Raw genomic sequence first — 20,410 nt, 5'->3', positions numbered from 1 at the left:
TCAACCGCAGCACAAATGGATATTAGTATAAGCTATTAAGAATGACAGGGTAAAGAGAGTGTTCATAGACACTTACCATTTCTGTTTTTATTGAAAATATGGGAAACTTTCAAGTATGAAACAATATATTTTCTGAAACTGAGAAGTAAAAAGGGTTGCACTGTTCAGTATTTACATGAGGCCAATCTCTCCCAAATATACAGTTTCATAAATAAGATTCAAGAAAAAAAAAAAAATACAACATGTTGAGAAAAATAAAGCTCCTGTGATACAGTATGTGAGAACAGTTTTAGTAGCAGCCACAGTAAACGTGGAAGCACATTACTGCTGTGACCACATGCGTTAAAAGTTGACAAATGTTAAAAGGACAGGTCTCTTTGGTGTACGGTAAGAGACTCTGCTGACAGCAGAGCTCCTTTGTCAATGAGATGGCAGTATTCATGTGGATAAAAGATCAGTCTGTGTTTTCTTGTCTCCTTTGTGCTCCCTGAAACTCCAGCTGATAGTTTACATGGTTAAAACAGTGCTAGAGTGACTATAGCATGAATCACCAACAGTGGGCAGGACCCAAACAGATGCATATAATAATAAAGCAGGACCTAATTTTCAATTGATACAGGAGACTATATACACATTGTTACATAAACTTTGTGTTGTACAGTGCAGACAAATACCCAATGTACAAATATTGCAATAAACCTTTTTAAAGACAATATGTTCCCCACTCATTACCCTGATCAATGACCAATAATATCCCTTTCATGTTAAACTTGTAGTAACAAAACAAATCACCAAATGCCCCCTGTATTAAAAACATTGTGCAGACAATAATTTGCATTCTTTTAGGGGAGAACAGAGGAAAAAGGGGATGTTGAGAAGCATCAGATAAGTTGCAGGTAATGTTTCGAAGTGATAGTTCCTGATAATAGAAATGTACATAATTCACATGTTTATGAGCTTGTGCTTAAGCTCTGGAATTTCTCCCGTAAGTTTTTCACTAGATTACTTTCAGACATCTTCCCTGAATTCCCAATAGCAGACTTTGCTGCACAGTCCAGATTATAGTGGGAGAGGATGTCCCCATCTTGCAGTTTGCCCGCTGTGAAGCAGGTCCTTACAGGTTCCTGAAGGTTCTGTACTTCATGCAGGGGAAGAGACCCGAGCATGTGGTCCATGGAGCTCCATCTGCACAGCAGGGGCTGAAGCCGGGACTGGGACTTGGGCCAATCTTCTACCACAGGACACCTTTCAGGCTCTGTGCTAGGACAGTCTGTCAGAGCTTTGTGAAGGTCTGAGGAGCTATTGCACTCGTGTGAGCAGCCATTATACATGCTCGTACAGCACTCTAACATCCCAACTGTGCAGCTACGGGTTACTTTTGAGGAGTGGGAGGGCTCTGTGTATTTGGAGCGCAGCTCCTGCACATGGGGCCAGTAGTGGGTCTCTGACTGTGGACTTTGTGGGCAGGTGACTGTGCTCTGGGCTCCAGAGCTGGAGGTCTGGACTGGGCTTGGAGAACGCACCTCATGGATGACCATCTCATCACAAGCGATTAAGGGCAATCTCACGTTGGGTTTACCTGAATATATATATATACACAAAAAACAGAAAAACACACATAAAATGCTTTTCAGTTTTATCCATACATGAGTTCAAGTGGTAGGTTAGTGCAAGAGAGAAGCGAGTTGACAACTGCTTCCTATTTACCCTTTTTCCTCAGCTGCATCTTCTCCTCATGGACAGCGGGCATGTTCTTGGAGCCCTGCTGATTTGCTGTTTCACGGTTCCTCTGCCAGACAACAGGTCTGTTATTTTTGATGCGCTGGCTGTACTGACGAGCCAGCTGGAACACCTTATTTTTCATCTTTCCCATGTCTTGCAGGATCTGGTCCTCGTCCATACTGGTTCGGAAGCTAATGATCTTAGGTAGCTGGTCTTGGTTGACATGGTTCTTCTCTTGTGACGTAGGAGTCTTACTTGGGTTAGAGTCCTGTTCAGATCCTTCCTCTACTGCTGGAGAGGTTGTGTTTGGTGATGAGATGGAGGAGCTTTCTGAGGCAGTGCTTATTTCGGGCTCTTCTAAAATCTGAGGTGATGGTTTACTGGTTTTAACATCTAAGCTGTTGTCCTGTGTTGCCTCTAATCTTGAGTCATTAACTTTCTCCTCTTCAATCTTCTGGACTTCCTGACTTTCCTCCTCCATTTCCATATCTTGCCAAACCTTGAGCATGTCTGATGAGGGTCTGAACTCTTCTTCTGTGGTCAAGGCTTCAGTGACGCTCTGAGATCTAGCCCTGGCTTCCTCTGCTCTCTGTGGTTCACTTTCCAGACGAGTTTCAGTGTTTCGACTCTTTTCTAATCCAGGAAGGTCAAACACAGACCAGGATGTGGGCCGGTTCCGAGAGAGGCCTTTCCTGTGGACTGGGACCACCTGCTCCTGAGGAATACTATTCAGCTGTCGGCTCAGATACCTCACCAGACCTGCTGGGATATAGGACAGACTTTCCCTGCGCTTGATGCTGAAGTTAGCATCTTGGTCCTCGGCGTGCTCGTAGTATCTCCTGATCTTGTGGATGAGGAGGCGATCTTGTTTGGAGAGAGTTGACCTGCGTTCTCCTTCAATGAGTGCATTCAGCGTAGGTTCATGTGCAGGTGTTGACAGGTTCGCCTCTGACGTCACCTCAGGCTCTGGGGTAGAGGTGGCCAACATTTGTGTCTGCTTCTCCAAGTCCATGCAGGCCGAGGGGCTTTTGAAGACATCGTTATCCATTGAAGGTGAGGGGCAGGCAAGGGAACCCAGGTCCTCTGAAACCAGACTGCTCCTTCTGGACAGGCTGCTGATGAAGCGCTCGGCTATCACACTTGCCTGGTCCAAAACAGATGAAGGTAGGATGCTTTTATGTTCTAACACATCCTCTTCCTCTTCTGAGAGCTCCCCATTCGTCAATGCACTTGTCTCCTCCACTTGGAGACCGGAGGAATCACTCCCTGCTTCTTCTTCCTCTCCAGTTTCTCTAGAAGTATCCTGAGGTTCTGGGGTGCCAGTGTCTTGTTGGGCAGAGGAGACAGGAGACTCAGGACTTTGGGAGTAATGCACCTCCAGCTGATCGCTCTTTATTGCTTGAGGGACACAGTCTACAGGGCACAGCTCCTCCACATTTACCTGAAACATGATAGGAGTGTTTGCAATGTGGAATGTAATGAGTAAAAGACATTATGATGGCAAACATTCTCTATTCACCATAAGGTTAATGGAACATTTCAAAGTCAAAGGTACTTTAATCTAAAGTATCATGTTTTATCTTATGTGACTCACTTGAGCTTTATCACAGTAACATATTTCTATGTACAATATCTAAGTGTGGAAAATTTGCAAAGACGCTGTGATTGCATTCGCAGCCTGGTTGCTAAAGACTACTTTTTGCACCATTTTGCACCTTTTGGTTGGGAGACAATGGGAGAGTTTAACAGTGACCACGGTGATGTGTGCAGCTCTAACAGTGTTCACAGTGCTGATGTCACCCTCATCTGCCATTAATGTAAATTTGTTTAGAGGTATTGCCTGCTTGTTCGGAGCACCTGCAATTGCAAAAAGTGCAGCGCGGAGCTGTGTGGTGGAGATAAGGTTAGGAAGAATAACAACCTATACTCTGTTCCTGATGCAGGAGCTGTTTCACAAAGTTACCATGAGAATAAGGTGAGAACAGCACCTGGGCTCCAAATCAAATGTTGCCCTCCTCAGTGGGAGTGCTGACCCCAGGGCAGCAGCATGTGTGTGTGTGGCATTTTAATTTATATGAATACCAAAATACAGCAGGCACTAATACAGCTCCAGGTATGATTCAAATAGGCCAAATAGAAAATAGCTACAGCTGCAAATACACTGAAAGAGTGTCATCCAACATATACAATAGAATGCTCAGCAACAAACTAAGTGATACTAAGGGTGTGAGGATAGATGGGTATTATTTGACACAGTGAATACATATCACGTGTGATGATATCACATGTGGCCTCAGAGACACGTGGAAATGAGGCTGAATGGATGCTTGCTCAAACATGAGCAAGATTTTCTTAACTACCTGTGTAGTGAGAGCTTCTTTCACAGCCGTATCCACAATTTTTTCCTCCTCCCTGTGAGTTTCTGCCTCCTCACTTAGTGTAGTTTTCATTTCAGCTGTATCTCCATTCTGATCATCCTGAGAGAACAAAACATGGCATTAAAGTGAGAGTTTTAACTAAATCCTCCTACAGAGGTCACACTGTGAGGCAGCATGAAGCAGAAGATTCTGTCATAGTGAACAAACATTTCTGAGACACTTAATGTGTATTCAGGTCACCCTTGAAACGCCCACTACAATGGCTACAATGAAAGTCTTCAATTGAAATGACATGTATTAATAAATATTTAGCAACAATACTGGTACAACAATTGACTTAACAAAGACTTCCTAATTATGAAAATTCAGTGGGGAAATATGATTATCAAAGAGCAAAGCTCTTGCTATTATAATAATCATTTAATTAGATGGCTGAATTAACCTTTGAAGTGAAATAACATTTAATAGGGCACATTTGGCCACTGGTTCTAATGCAAATGCAGGCATGGTTTCAACAGCACGAGCTCAACATCAATCATGTCTGGAAAAACACAATTATGATCCACAGCACACTGTTACTGGAACCACACAGACGAGGAAAACAAACAGTCACAGGAGTAGAGTGCATGCACACGGGGATGACCCTCACCTCTAAAGCAAAAACAAAACAAGCAAAGACATGCACCAAGTTTGACATTTAAGTTGCACCCATAGGTTCTTAGAGGTCGCTGTTAGTAGACTGGGAGAACTTCAGTCCATGCACTTCAATAGCATCAATTCGACCTGAGGCATTCGATGTGCACAGTGGGTAGCAGGTGTTAGTTGGGTCTGTTTATGAAGTAAAAAGAAAGAGAGCGGGACGAGAGCCAGCGTGGGAGAAAGAGTGGCAGAGACTATTGGTAAGCCGGTGGAATGGAGAAGGAAATGGGTAACCCGTGGGTGGCAGAAACCCTCACCGTTGTGAAGTGAGTAGAAAGCAAAGCCCTGGCTCTATAGTGCCAGCAGGAGATGGCTGCCAGCACTGAGCTGGCAAAGTCCGCTACCTGGTCGTCTCCCATCAGTATATCTTCCTTGTAACTCTCCTCCCCCTCCTCCTCCTCCTTTGCCTCCTCTGCCTTCTCCAGCTCCAGCCCCCCCTCACTGGGTGGACAGCCCAGTTTCAGGTCACTGTCAGTAGGACTTAGCTGCTCCAGAGAGTCCCTTCTGGGAATTAGATCGTCCACACATGGCCTGTCAGCCTGGGGCTCGCTGACACTGGAGGCCAGCGTACTGACACTAGTGGCTGGCTGAAGGGAGCACCTATCCCACAGCAGTGCACCCTCACTGTCTGCATGCTGTAGCGTGAAGTCATAGACATGTGGTTTGTTATTGCAAGGCCAGTGCTAGAGCCATGGCTGTGATTACAAGGCTGAAAATGGAATGAAATCATCATAAAGCTGCTTTAGCTTTGGGTGAGATATGATTTTAGTAATCCAAGTCAAAGTATGTTCTGTGCAGTCTGGGTTTGCACTTTCTCATTTTTGGTTGAACTTCTTTTGCAATTAGAATAGAAAGTTGGAACTGCTGAGTCAAAATTGGGTAAACCATATCTCACCACAGCACACTGACATACATAAACTGCTTTGCTACAACAGAATGAAAAAAGTTTATCAAGGTTTAAGAAAAGACAACAAGTGGATTTCAGATGCTTACCTTCAAAACAGCTGCATGGACAACAAAGATAAAGAAGAGGAGGAGAAATAAACAAATGAGAATGTCAGTGACTCTGAAAAAAAAAAACATGCCCACATCAAATATTACAGGACAAAATAAACTGAATACAACATGCATCTTGTACAATCACTGTCAGCACACAATCTCTGCCTCCACAAGCAGCAGGGACTGAGTGGGGCAGCAGTTAGGCTGGCCAGACTTAAGGGAGGCCTTGTGATTAGATAAATACCAATTAGAAACATCTTCCTCTCAGAGGCTCAAACTGGACATGATGCAATTAGCCAGGCTGTGATGACCCACTCTCTCATCGAGATGAGAAGGTTGACATGATCATTGTTTCTTCATTACATTGGTTTGAAAAATTGATCTGCACCGGGAGCAAAGGAGAAAAGAATACAGACTTTTTCTCTTTCATAGCCAATTAGAATAGATGAGAGCAGAAAGACGTGTAGATCTGAGGGTATGGCTGAAGCTGACTATTGAAAAGAGCTTGTGTATGACAAAGCCTTGGACCAATGTGCCATATAATTAACTTCATTATGGGTGAGGCCAGTGGAGTGGGAGCGAGTGTGTGTATGTGTGTGTCTTTTGATCTGTTTTCCAGGTGTCTTTGTGGAAGAACAAAGCAGAAGTGCAAAGGAGATGTAGAAAGCTCTTAGTTGACAGGCATAAAATAACCTTGGTTAGGGGGCTGGTGGGCCACTAAATGACACCCAGAATGTGGATCCAACTGAACAACTGGTAATAAATCTGCGAAAACGCTTCTCTAACATCCAGTGATATAAACACATCCCCACCATGTACCAACCTTTTGTGCTCCTTGTGATTTGTTTTGCAGGTTCTAAAAAAGTAGAAATTGAAAAAAAGTCAACTCAGTAGAGGTAAAACTGACAATTAATGATTAACAAAACTATTCTTTTCATATTAATATTAAAATGTATTATCTATTTGTGTTTATTTTTATCATTTATCCATTCAATAATTTTGATACTTAATCTAAAAAAATTTTTTTTAACATTACACCCTATACTATATCCCATATGAGGCTTTTACCTGATCTCCTTCTCCCCTTTCGTCCTCCAAGATTGAAGTCGTCCATGTGGCAGGACTCTGCTTTCTTCAGCCTCTCAGGACTATAGTGGTACTTCCCTGGATCTAGGCAGTGGAAGGATCCGTCATTACACTCAGAGCCGCAATTACAAAAACAATTTTCTCCGCATAGATGGATGGGTTATGGGCTACACCTTCCTGGTAAATTAAACAGCATTCTATATTTTTCACTGAAACTGAAGCACTCTTCTCTTTTGTAAGCAGCATCTTTGGTTGCTATGGGAACAGGTCAATTGGTCTTTGCATAACAAAAGTTACTTCACTGGTAACACTTACAGTTTGAATTGTCCAGGATGGCTTCCTTTGCCTTTAAAGAAAGAGACAGTGAGTTTTAATAAAAGGCAGATCTTTAGTAGCTGAAGGAGAAAGAACTGTTAAAAGGATGATGTTGTTTACCTTCTGGGGGACGATGGTGTTGTGGTTCTCAAGGATGAGCCTCTTAATGTGATGGGCCCAGAGGCGCTTCTCTTCCACTGACTTGGCCTTGAACAACAAGCACTTGTCATTTAGATAGTCACTCATGTCAATACAGACACACCAGATACATGCATGCATACAGAGTGGAAACCACTGGCTCTCAAGGGTTTGAGATTTTTTTTTTCATGTTTTGTTAACATGGAGAACATATGATTAGAAACAAAAGCAAGAATCATATTCATTTTTTATCAAATTAAGTATCCTAAAACATAAAACTAACATAAAAAGTACAAAAAATAACCTTATTGAAACATGTTTTCTGATTTTCCTGAGCAGCTGATGGAAATGCAGTAGCGTGTGTTGTGTAACTGTGCTGCAGAAGGAAAAAGGTTGACAGTTACAGGTGGTCACATTTACCTGCACTGTATGGGGTTGCTTGGGATGCTTGAAATGGATGACACTGAAGAGCAGGGGATCCTTGGCACTGTCAAGTAGCATTAGAGTAGAGCACTGCAACCATAATGAATGAAGAGATGTAACTGAGGCTTCACGTAACTTAATTTGCTAGCTCATTAAAAGTATGTCTTTAGGATATAAATCTTGTGTAATTTAAAATAAGATATGATGTTATTTGGCTTTCTCTTCTACTCAGATATCACCATTTCCCCCCACCTACATGTTTAAACTATTAAATCACTAATAAATGGAAAATATGTCAAAAACCACACCGAGATGTGGATCTTGTAGACATAGTGTTCCCCTCTTTTCTTGGTAATGAGGAGCATCTTTTCGAAGAGGAAGAGTGTACGGGTGTTCTTCGCCCTCAGGACATGAAAGGTGCCCTCCAGCACCAGCTCTCCATAGGTGGTCAGGTCAGGACCCTTCCAGTTGATGAGAAGAGACTGTATCTCCTGCAGATGCACATGAAAGCACATACCCCCATCCACATACTGTCAGACCTGTTCCTTCAGCATGAAAGAATATAAATGTCAGCACAGTGTCAGCTTTTATTTGTAATCCTTATACAACAACCGTACAAAGAAAACTGAACCGGCCACTCAGTCAATCACTCAAACCAAGGAAATCATTAAAAAGCTGTAGCCCTCACCTTAGCACTAAAAGTGAGGGGTAAAAATCAATCCTAAACTGTGAAGGTTCGTGGACCTGCTTTGGCCAACACATGATTAAAGAGTTGGATCTTTAGAATACATATTTATGCAAGAGATAGAAGTCGCAGAAGGCTGCCTTATTGAAGAAAGCAAGTATATAGACTAAATCCATGAAAGAAAGGTGTTCTAGTATCACTGGACAATGAAGGTACATGAGAAAATCAGAAATCCTCATAAGTCTTACAAATTCACCTTGACTGCATGCATACTGTAAAGTATGTAAGTGGTACATAACAATAATATCAATACACCTTTTTAAAAGGATGTCAGCATGCATTCATGGTAATTCCATCTGACCTGCACTCTGACAGCATGTTCGTGTTTCCTCTTCATATCGTTGATGTACCAGGCCACTCCTGTCATGGTGTCTATGGCCTCCTGAACCACCTCATAGCCCTCCTCGTCTGGGTCAAAGTGCTTTGCAATTTCCTTTAAAAGAGATCAGGGCCAGTTATGACTTCTGACAATGGGCGACACAATGGGGAGGACTAGTTAAATCCTTCCCCAAACGAAGAAAGATGTGTGTCCATATCAACCTTTTTGTGATTTTTCCATTGTTGCCTTGTGATATACTAAATAGCTTCTAGCCTCCAGGCCCTTGATAATTAATCAAATTAAAGGACTGGAAAAGGGACAATCACCATTTGGTTGAGCTGTTTATCACTTACCACTCACCTGCATGGTGCAGTGTCTAACAAGCAGTCACAAGATGACATTCGTTCATCATGATCCAAAAGGGCTCAGAACTACTCCTTCATATTTATAATAAAAGACTCATAAATCTAAGGCCTGAAGGCTACATTTTGAGGAAATGTTGTGTTGAAGCAATGTGACTACTGAGGACATTCTGTACCTGCAGCAGCAGGTGATATTTCAGGATCCTCTGAACTGGCTTGAGCAAGTAGGAGCCTAGAGGGAGGGAGCGCTTCAGAGCAGCCTGCCGATCCCTGAAGAATTTGGCTAAAGTTTTACTCCTCATGCAGTCGGTCAGTGCTGCCACGGAGCTAGAGGACAGCAGACAATGACATTTATCAGCTCACTCAAGCATGTTACATCTAATATCAACACCAAAAGGTTATTTAAAGACATGAATATTTTCTAGCTACTTACTTGGGGTAATTGGTGCAATACTGAGTGTAGATTTCAAAGTATTCACTCTGAGAAAATACAAGGCAGACAAACAGATCAATATTATTTATTTCCTGATATTGCCATGAGGAAGATAGTTATACTCACTTTATCTACAAAGCACCTAGCAATGGCCACAGGGTCATTCTCACACATGTCCAAGGACTGCAACAGTTCACTGAAATGGAGAGCAGAATAACAGAGAGTTCAGTGTTAATGGATTCACTAATCTAATATCTATGTCTAGGAGGGAATACAAAAACAGAAGGTAACCACAAGAGAAAGGAAGAAAAGAAGGAAGGAATAATGATTGGTGGCTGCCATCAATAAATCAATGCTAATATTTTTTCTACAGTATTGACTTCTATTTTTGCCTGGAGTGAAATTGGCTTTTTTAGGAAATAATGCCACTAGAGGGCAGCATACACTTTTAAACAAGAACCTTGTGTCAACATGCATTTGACCTGAAATTCTCTCTTTTCACAGTCCCATCAAAAGCAACCTTTATTCTGAGCTAGGGAAACCCAAACCTGACGGCTGTGTGGTATTTTAATGCTTCACACATTGAGACATCACCTCAGTAAAATGTGCATGACCGAAGGAGGATATATGAAGAGAGGGTCACTGTGGAAAAATATAACTATACAAAAAAACTAAACATGGCATGTATTCAGATGATTCATTCATCACACTGCATTCCATAATTCAGATCAAAGCCTGTGTGACCCGACTGAAACCAACTACAAGCATATGTCAACATGTTAGACATAAAGTCACAATCAAAAAAAGCATTGGTGTTGAGATTAGCTTTAGACACAAGGTCAGTATTTGTTTATACTGCATGATTGCTTTGTCAATAGTATTGAAGGTTGGAAGAAAGATAAATGTTACAAAGAAATAAAAAGTCTTTGGTCAAAGCAATGTCGTTTATTAATTAATGTCCAGATCAAATCTGAATTTAATGGACACTATTCTTGGTTTGGCAAGGGTTTGCATAACAGCAAAGTAGCACACTGTAATGTAGAGAGAGAGACACACTATAGAAATACTAATATCTCTCACAATAAAAATCTGGTTAGCCTTGGGCAGCCTCCTGCAAATTAGAGAAACTCTGTTGCAATATCAAATAAACACGTGGCATCTATTCACAGGCTGGCACAAACATTTTTCCACCGAAACTATAATATAATAAAAGTCAATATCGCTATCTTGATTGCTAACTTAAAGAAGGCACGGCCTCTCAGTGCGACAAGAAGAAAAGCCTCATCTCTCTGAAAAGGGCAATACATGACCCTTTGGATCCAAAATCTGTCAAACTCTCTTGTACAGCTGGCTTGAATTTTATTAAAAAAGTAATAAGATTCAAACCATCCCCATTTGTGGTTGAGAGCTGTACGACAGCCTTGACATTACCAGGAAGGCTCCTCACTGTGAGAGGAAAGAGGAATGTGTGTCAAGCAGTGTGGTCAGCAATGAGCACTTGCTGACATAAGATGATTAAATGCAAAACTAACTGCACCACCACTTCCCTGGCTTTCAGATATTTGCAGAGTGTTTACTGTAGAGCGTTTCACTCCATTGCTCCTCGCTGCATAAGCTTTGAGTCAGTGAATGCAACATTAACAGCAAGTGAAAGAAAAATAGTTAGACGTCATGTTTTCTTAACATTCCTCATATTTTCCGTTATTGAGCGAAAGAATAACATTTTATATACACATCAATATGCATGACAATATTCCTTGGCCAAAACAAATGTACAGGGAAGTAATTACACCACTGACTGATCACAGCGTCTTCTGCTCTGCCATGAGTCTATTGTGCATTGTCTCTTAAATTTGATGATATTATATTTAAGACTTGTAAACTAAACTACAAAATTAAAATATCTAGAAAAGAAATTATGCCGATCGGTGTGTTCACATTTGGAATAATGACGTACCTGTTGAACTCATAGATGTCCTCTATGTTTCCAAACAGGGCACACACTTGCTCTGGTTGTATGGGAAGGTTACTCATATCAATGATGTGAGCCAAATAGTCCTGAAAAAACAGTAAATACAGTTCATTTCAATATTTGTTGACATCGTAAGGGTCAGGCACTTGCATATTCTGTCCAGTAGAGGGAGCATGCATATAGACAAACTATTTTCTCCTTGTATCCTCCTCATAACCTCTTTGATGAATGATCTTTTTTCTCATGACATGTAATGCATTTTCATGTCATGTTCATACACAGATAATCAAGATTTCAGGGCTTATCCGTGTTAAAAAAGCAGGATCATTAATTCACAAGTTAGTTATGTAATGTTTGAAAGGATCCTTTTAAGGATTTGTTCCACTGACTAGAGGCCAGTGTGACTGTCTGAAAGAGGTTCTACTGCAGCCAGACCATAAGCATCAGCACAGCCTGTTCCCCTCCCAGGAACCATCTCCCCCTGGACCTCAGGAGTAAAAATATCTAAATAAAAAAAGAAAAACCACAGTGGCCAAATATGCCAACGTCTGGATGATTGCTCTGGTAAACTGCACACATGTGTGGCATACAAACAACTCCAAACAAGTAGAGGAGTAAGTTAATGAGAGACAAACACACATACACTCAGCGACTGTATAAAGACTCTACCAGTAAACAGCTTGTACACACACCCTGCCTCCCAGATTATGTGGTGCAAATACACACACATAGAAAGCCTGCCAGGCAGCCCCGATTAAGAGTAGAGTCATCGCATCACACTGCTGAATGAACTTCAGCCGGTCATGGATGAAGAATTCCAGTGCAGTGAGAGCAATGCTGACATGCAGTCAGCTGGGCGTCTCATAGTCTCCTATGGAAAAACTCACCACTGGTGTTACACCATACACACGTGACCTTTTGCATAGCATGAGAGATTTAATGCAATGTATAGAGTCTCCCAGCTTACGGGCTGCATTTGTTAAAGAATAAGGAAGGCTGTTTTGCCTTTTTAGGACTTTTTGTGGGACAAATAGGTGGAATCAATATCATTAAAAATTAAACAAGAAGAGAGATATGTTGGACTGGATTTTTAAGTGAATCCCATAAGGACGATCCACATTCTTCTTTAAACATTTTCTCTGGGTATGTTCAGGCCAGGTGTTGAATTTAGACATGTGAGACCAGCTGGGTCAAACAGCTGTTCTCTTTATTTCACTGATAGACAGTTAAGAGAGAGAGAGGGGAGAGGAGTGAGTGATAAAGTAGATCTAAGGGCAAAATGGACATAACTTCAACAGCTGTTTGAGAGTTAGGTGTCATTTTCAAAGGAAAGCTTTGAATGTGTTTGCTGAAATAACAATACCAAAATGAAAGATGAGTTTCACACATCTCTGTCAGATTCATGGTTTGGTGTGAAATTAAAATGACTGCATGGAATCTATTTGATTAAAGCCATACTGTAATCATAAAAGGACACATCTGTACTGTACTGTGTTCCCACAGTGTAGTGTATGGAAAGGCCAACTGCTCTCCTTTCATTTATGTTATTCTCCAGTTGGTGCAAAGATGGAGGTGTTTGTGTTGGCTGCGAGGGCCTGAGAAATCAGGCCAGGCTAGAGCTCTCTGCAGGGCCCGTGACAGGGGCCAGACCAGGCAGGGCTGCTGCTCCTGTCAACTGAAATACTTTAAAATCCTGGAGGCGTTTGTCCGAAGCAAGTCATTATTCAAGCCGTGACGAGAGCAGCGCTCCCTCCCACAGCAACTGCCAGACGCCAGCACAGTCGGAGACAAGGTGAAGAGAGGTGCTAGCTGGTTTACTGCCAGTCAGTCTCTGAAATGCCTCACGTGTTAAAGACATTACCAGCAGTGCAGCGGAGACTGTTTGACACCAGAGTGCTCCTTTTTCTATGCAAGACCACAGAAGATCGAAGGCCAGGTTCTCAGTCTGGAAGTTGTTTCCAGACTACAAAGGTAGAAAAAGTGATAAGAGATAAGTGGTTTGTTGAGTGGTAAAATCATCCCTCTGCCCATTTTCCATGCTTTACATCTTTGAGATGAGGTTTCTGCTATCTTTGACTAAGATCTTAAAGACCACGTTTCCTGCCATGAAAAACCTGCACTGTGTTCCAGTTTTGACTGTGTTTGAACTCCAGATATGAACACAGTCCATAATCCCAGGCTACAGGCTGTAAACTTTCACTGCACTGTAAATATACAGAATGGTTTACACAAAACACTATGAGCAGATCATAAACTCCACAGCCTCCATCTCTAGGAACTAGAAATCAATAAACAAAGCACACAATTGCCAGATGTCAGCCATGCATTTTTGTCAACTGACCGATTTGTTTAGAAAGCAGGAAATCAGAATGGATCCTGGTGATGAAAAGAAAAAGAAAAGTTCATTGGATAGTTTACAAGTACCAGACTCATTTGTGGCCACAAACAGCTGCTTGGAACACAGTAGACATTATCTGCCCTCAACTGCCGTTGAGCCCAATTCCCCTATTTTGGCTCCTGGCTGGCCAAATTCAGTAAATCACCTCCAAAGAGTGCTGTAGACATTAAGTCATAGCTGCACATCAATCCAAGTCAAACATGTGCTTTAAATACACAGAATACTGATGATTTACTCTTTGTAATATCAATGATGGCTCACAGTGAATACTTGGCTGAAAGTGAAATACACCAACTATAACGGAAAATTCTGTTTTAGTAGAGTCAGCACAACCCTGACATCCACTCACCTCCACGATGCTGCGCAGGTCCTTGACGTACATGCGCTCTGTCTCAATGATCTCCATGACAACACGGTCCACATAGGTCAGCTTCGGATTGGGCGCCATGGTGTCTGTGACGACAGGCGAGGCAAGGATGTGAGGTATTTCAGCACTTCCCTTCCTGCTGGAGGTGGCGTTGTTGTTGTTCCACTGGCTGCTGATCACCCTGGGCTCTAGTCGCTCCTGCCAGTGGCCGCTGGAGCTTGTGAGGGTGGGAGTCTGGTCTCCAGCTTGCTCTCCGGTACCTTCAGCTGGGCTAAGCTCCAAGTCTATGTCCTCCTCACACGGCATGGGCGGGGTGGCAGAGGAAGGAAGACCAATGGTGCTCCCAAAAAGGCTGCGACTATCGCGGGATGAGCCAGAGGACAGGGTGGACACCAGGCTCACTGGACGTTCACCCTCTCCGTCCAGTGGCTCCCCACATAGCCGGCTATAACAGTCTGGGCCCAAGTCAATGTTTGCCTGGTCATGTTCACTGGTGAAGAGGGGCGAGGACAACTGAGGAGATTCTGGGACAGGTGAGAGAAACACAGGCAGAAGGGTCAGAATTTGAGAGACACTGTAGTAAACAATGTATTTAAAAGCAGTATAGTCGGCACACTTTGATATCCTGCTCAACTACTAAATGGCTATCAGAAGAGGTTGAGTGCCTCAAACTCCCAAAAAAGCTTCAGCTCAAGAATCCCTTTGAAACACTAGCTGATTTCAAAGCTCAATTTCAGTTTTTTTACTTTATTTATTGGAGGAAACGTACTTACTATGCCTGCTTTATTCAAGCAATGTCATTGATCTTACTTACACATTTGCATACCTGCCCTGTAATTTGTCTTTTGCTAGTGGCAGCTGCACTAAAGGGCTTAAATGAACTTGAGATAGCTGAGATGAAAAGACCAACAGAAAACAGTACAACTACACATTCACACAGCTCATTTTTACAATGTTTTATGTTTTCAACCTTGTTTCCTGGAGTATAAAACTTAAAGAAGAGGACTGTTCAGAATATTGTGCTTCTCCTACAAAGCTGCTTCACTTGTTGTATTTTATCCAAGTTATGAAGATGTACAAGGACTTTGTTTTAAAAAGTCTGCTGTTAACATTATGTACTTTTTTCTACAATGCTGTTACAAACCAGATGCACTTTTGAATTATCTTAATGGTTGTCCTTTCTCACTAAGTGGATACATAACTGCAAGGCTGCATGACTGCATTAAGGCACTGTCTAGGGACAACTTCAGATAAATATGATTCTGCAAATGTTCAAGACACACTGAACAGACTACTATCCAAGAATCAATGAAAGACAGCTCTGAACTTTGTTATTGTGCTCCCAGACTGAGATACTGAGGAGTGACTTACAGTAAATGGCTTTGCTTAAATCATTACTGACATGGCCTAATTACGACACTGCATATTCTATGGAAAACCCAGCCATTTCCTCTTGTTCTCCTGACTGCTGAAGACTGAGCCTTGGAAAAACAGAGAGGGAAAAATGATGGGAAGAAAAAAAAAATCAGGGGAAGGGAACAGGAGCTTTGTTTATATGTCTACATTCAGCTACGTCTGAATTTAAGAGAAATGGAATCCATATTCAGTTTCACATCCTTCCTGGCCAGATGGGGAATTTTCCTCACAAAACTTTCCTAAATATATGAAGTCATGGTGGTGTGAGAATGGGGCAGTGAGTGGCAACTGTGCAGAGAGCTCCATTTCCTTAAATATTTGCAGGGCAAAGGGGTCAAAACCATTTTCCTCAGCTAAAGAAATGGAGCATTGTCATGCAATTTAACTTCAAACTAATGAATGGAAATCAACAAGGCATAAACCATCATTAAGCACTTATTTGATTAAGTGAAATCAAGTAAGTGCTACTGCCAAACAGAGATAAAGAGCATAATTTAGTGTTAAACCTAGGCTGTAGAGAAAAGGCATTTTGTCGATCAAGAGGCTACAATCAAAGTGATTTGCTTTTAAGAAGCATAAAGTTTTATAGAGAACATAGACTCTTTTACGCCTCTCTTTGGAACAAATTATATTAAACAAGCAAGATATTTCACATCAGAGCATCAGGAAGGCCAGAGTTAGTGATTTATTATCTTGAGAAAAGTGTGACATGCAGCTGGATGAAGGGCTTCACATGAAGAATCAAATAAACACACACACACACACACACACACACACACACACACACACACACACACACACACACACACACACCTCTTGGCAACCTTCAACTTTCCATGAGTCAGTACTGAGCTCATAAGAGTCTTGTTCATGCTGCACTTCTTGCTCCACAATCCAAACTGGGCTGCCCCAACAACATAGTTCCCATGCAAAACCTCACTGGGAGAAATGGATGAGCTGGCAAGCAGGAGCTGACCACTAGAGAAAATTCTGTTTACGCTCTATGACAAATCACAGGGTTGATGGTGTTAAAGTAATGTAATGGGAAGCTACTACACTCTCTACACCACTATGAATTAGAATGAGGCATCCGCTTCCCTCACTGCTTCTGTCTTAACTTTTGGTTTGAGTTTTCCCGTGTCTGGCATGCAAAACTCCCTTCCTCCTTCCTTTTCTTCCTCCCACCCTATATCCCTCTATTATAAAGCTGCCAGTGCTGCAGACTACAATTGATGCCAAGTAAAAGGGAGGGCGAGGAACAGCACAACGTGGACTAAGAACAGCTAAAAATCAACGCCATGCCGGCACAGTTTCCACACTCTCCTTATTCATATACCATTGCTCAGAATCATTATCTATACCTCCTTATGCACATTTGAAGTGGTGTAACAAGATAGGTACAACTGAGCTGCACTAAAGAGTCAACATGTTAAGACTTGAGCATGCACTTGACTCCAGCACCAGGTCTGCTCCTACCACAGCTTTGACAGACCACACTTCAGACACAGGCTCTACAGGCAGACATTATCTGTGGCTGATACCACACACCACATGTTTAGGTGGAAAACAGCCACAGTCACTGACTTTGTTGACAGGCTGTGCAGAGGAATGCAAATGACCTGGTCAACATGCAGGTCTAAGATAAGCCGAGTACATGGTCCTGTGTCATGCAGCGCAAAGCTTTTCCATTCTGCCTGTCGCCCTGAACAAAGATGACTTGTGTTCTGCAGAGTAGTTTGCATCCTCTGTGACTCCTGCAATTCATCAGCTTTGATGCTGCTCTCTCAATATACTAAATAAGCAACCATTATCAAACAGACAGTGTAAAAGCAGAGTGTCTCGTCTTGCTCGGTGCCACAGAGTTTCTTCAGCATCTGCAAACATTTATCACTAATCTCTGGGGGATCTGTAGCTACTGTGGCAAGGCCATGCCCATTACTCTGCCTCCCAGTTGTTGGATGTTGAGGACTGCAAAGTGTCTGGTATCAAATTTAGCCTTTTAAAAACATATATACAAGTTTTCACTTAAATAAAGCTTGACAAGACTGGATTGTGACTGGTATGTTTTTCCATATACAGTATTTACGGTTATTTTTACTGTTGTCTTGTATTTTAAAGGGATCTAAGTGTATCTATAGTGTGCATTTCTGTGTTTCAGCTGTCATGGTTTTTATGCATTTGCTGGTTGTACTGTTGGTGCCTCTGCAGTGTTAGGAGCCATTGCCTCCATAGTAATTTGTGAAAATGAATACAGTGATTAAACTAAATGTCATGTTACATTCAAGCAATTTTAATTTCAGAAAAAGAGACTGATGAAAGATTACAGCTGCTTTAGAGCAATTTGTTACCATTAACTTTATAGGTAGGAAAAATAGATCTTGGAATTTATCCCTTTAAGGCCAAATGCTAGTGATGTTTTGGCAATAACTGCAGGGAAAGGTCTATAAAATGAAACCACTGAAAAAGGGGGTAGTGAGTGGCGCACCATCTGTTTTCCACACAACTACCAATTAGCTGAGGCTGTCAAATATGAACTCATGTATTTCATATATTTGGAATTAATGAGGTTCTATTGACACCAATGCCATTATCGATTACCATTTTACAGACATTACAGTGTTTCCCACTGGTTGAGCATTTACTTGTGATGGTGGGTGGCTCAGTGTGTGATGGATGCGCATGTAGAGAGGGAAAGTGTCCCATAAACAGCTCATATGCAGAATATCAGTAGATACTACAATTTACCAGTGTTCCTGCCTTACATTCAAACTATTGGTAAAAAATAGCTAGACCGCTGCGTGCAGAAATGCCTCTATTCTCCACTTAGTTACTGCAGCGCATGCAACTAAGACAGGTGTGTGGCCAAAAATTAGTTTGTTTGAAAAGAGTGAAATAAAATGTTAGGTTGAAACTGAGTGATTTTATCTACTTGGGCAAGCCACACGAGTGGAGCCTATGTAAGAAAGTGCTGCATTAGGACTAGCACTGTCTCCGTCTTTCTTTGTGAAATGAAGCCACACTTTGGATGTCTCTTCCTCTCTCCTATGGCCTTGTTCAGACCGCCAGCCCAAATCCATTTTTTGGCATATCCAGATTGTATCCAGATTAATTTTAAAATGTCTGGACAGCAAAAATACCACATGAAATACAATTTTTGTAAATCAGATCCCAATTGGAGGTGGTTTGAAGTCCATCTCACGAGATGTGTCCTGGTCTGGCTACTCAAACTGAATTGGCTCAAAAGTGTCTTTTGAGTCAGTTCACAATGCAACACTCGACATCAAGTGACCATGGCCAAGTAGTTACTGATGCCTACACTGTTACCACAGCACCCCATGCAGATAGGTTGGTGATGTCTGGACAGCCAAATCTGATTTAATCACTTTGAAGTAAGAGTACGGACAATCTGTTCTTTAGCTCAATTAAGAAACACATCTGATTTGCCTGCAGTCTGAACAATGCCCATGACTCCCCTAGTTACAAGTTTTCAGCAGCGTATGACTTTGACGTTAATATTTTGCAATATGCAACTGTCAGAAAAACGCCATTGATAAAAGGAATTGATAAGCTTGGAGGAATACTATTTCGATGGTTTGGACAATTTGGAACCAGTTCTCTAATAGAACCGATACTCGATCTTGTTGAAATATCATTTGTAAGAATATTTATAATGATTTACAAACTACTTCTCATGGCCCTTCCTTCGTGACAGCTCAGTGGACTCACCTGTTAAATCATACCTTAAACAGAATAGCTGTGGACATGGTTTTGTACAGTTTAATATATGGTCCAGAACAAAATTTCCATTTCACCCCAGCCATGGATTTTCACATTCACACACCACAATATGACATCACAAATATACTACGTCAACAAAACACAACACTCTCCTTTGTTTCAGAACTGCATCAATACAGTTCTTAACTCACAGGCATAACCATTAACCAAGTCAAGGCTAGAGAGACAGTATAGTATTACATTTCAGACAGCCTCTTAACCTCAATAACTCACAGCAGCTTTTCAATGAAAAACAATTTTGTCTCCAAAAAGTCAGCAAAAATCAGCAACACTATTAACTAAGAGTGTAGAGACTGTGTGATCCTCATTGGATTACAATAGGTCAGATACATGCGCATGAACAGGTTACTAATGTTGTTGGTAAAAGAAAAATGGCTGGAATTCCAGAAAAAAAAAAAACTCTCAGCCCCTCATTGTAATTCTTTGAATTCCAGTTTCCTGCCTGTTAAGCCGAGGTTAACATTTACAGACAAAGGTGTGTTAACGCTACAAGCATGACCTTCCCTTCTCTTTTGTTGCCTCCATGGATCCAAATCCCCTGGACAGAGGCTCACTTTAACGCATTGCTGCTGTACATCAATACAACTTGAAACCAAATCACCATGTAAATTAATTGATTTTAAATGAAAAAAATAAAATACTGTCAACCCAAGTCTGAGTGCAGGACTCTAACAAGTGAGTGTGAGGGGTATGACAGGTGACTTGGGGAAAATGCTTCAGTCTGTTTCATTGCTGACACCAGACAGGACAATCACTCACTGAGGGGCTCAATGACTAATCAGTCTAGGGCTAATAATGTAAAGTCTACACTTCTATTTTTGTGTGAGCTTATCAGACAGT

The 20,410-nt window shown here is 41.7% G+C and overlaps 1 protein-coding gene across 10 annotated transcripts in view; it reads right to left on the bottom strand.

Annotated features, from left to right (window-relative positions):
• Positions 1-61: 61 nt before the first annotated feature.
• LOC139633168 (pleckstrin homology domain-containing family G member 3-like) overlaps positions 62-20,410 on the bottom strand; it is a 32,005-nt gene continuing 11,656 nt past the window's right edge. For 4 of the 10 annotated variants that reach the window (XM_071498663.1, XM_071498664.1, XM_071498669.1 and 1 more), the window contains 17 exons: positions 14,339-14,880; positions 11,577-11,677; positions 9,746-9,815; positions 9,620-9,666; positions 9,363-9,513; positions 8,807-8,938; positions 8,069-8,251; positions 7,758-7,850; positions 7,320-7,406; positions 7,200-7,230; positions 6,867-6,968; positions 6,623-6,654; positions 5,793-5,813; positions 5,057-5,434; positions 4,083-4,199; positions 1,708-3,163; positions 62-1,579 (listed from right to left, as the gene is read on the bottom strand). In XM_071498663.1, the coding sequence (XP_071354764.1) occupies positions 951-1,579; positions 1,708-3,163; positions 4,083-4,199; positions 5,057-5,434; positions 5,793-5,813; positions 6,623-6,654; positions 6,867-6,968; positions 7,200-7,230; positions 7,320-7,406; positions 7,758-7,850; positions 8,069-8,251; positions 8,807-8,938; positions 9,363-9,513; positions 9,620-9,666; positions 9,746-9,815; positions 11,577-11,677; positions 14,339-14,880 (4,172 nt within the window). In that variant the 3' untranslated portion in view covers positions 62-950. Of the gene's footprint in view, positions 1,580-1,707; positions 3,164-4,082; positions 4,200-5,056; positions 5,435-5,792; positions 5,814-6,610; positions 6,655-6,866; positions 6,969-7,199; positions 7,231-7,319; positions 7,407-7,757; positions 7,851-8,068; positions 8,252-8,806; positions 8,939-9,362; positions 9,514-9,619; positions 9,667-9,745; positions 9,816-11,576; positions 11,678-14,338; positions 14,881-20,410 lie in introns of all 10 variants that reach the window. The other 6 variants (XM_071498666.1, XM_071498667.1, XM_071498665.1 and 3 more) reach the window with 6 other exon arrangements.

The sequence above is a fragment of the Trachinotus anak genome, unplaced genomic scaffold (assembly GCF_046630095.1).
Source record: "Trachinotus anak isolate AG129_WGS33_773 ecotype Australia unplaced genomic scaffold, CSIRO_AGI_Tana_v1 ptg000015l, whole genome shotgun sequence".
NCBI lineage: Eukaryota > Metazoa > Chordata > Actinopteri > Carangiformes > Carangidae > Trachinotus > Trachinotus anak.
This window is presented reverse-complemented; position numbering and strand designations above follow the sequence as displayed.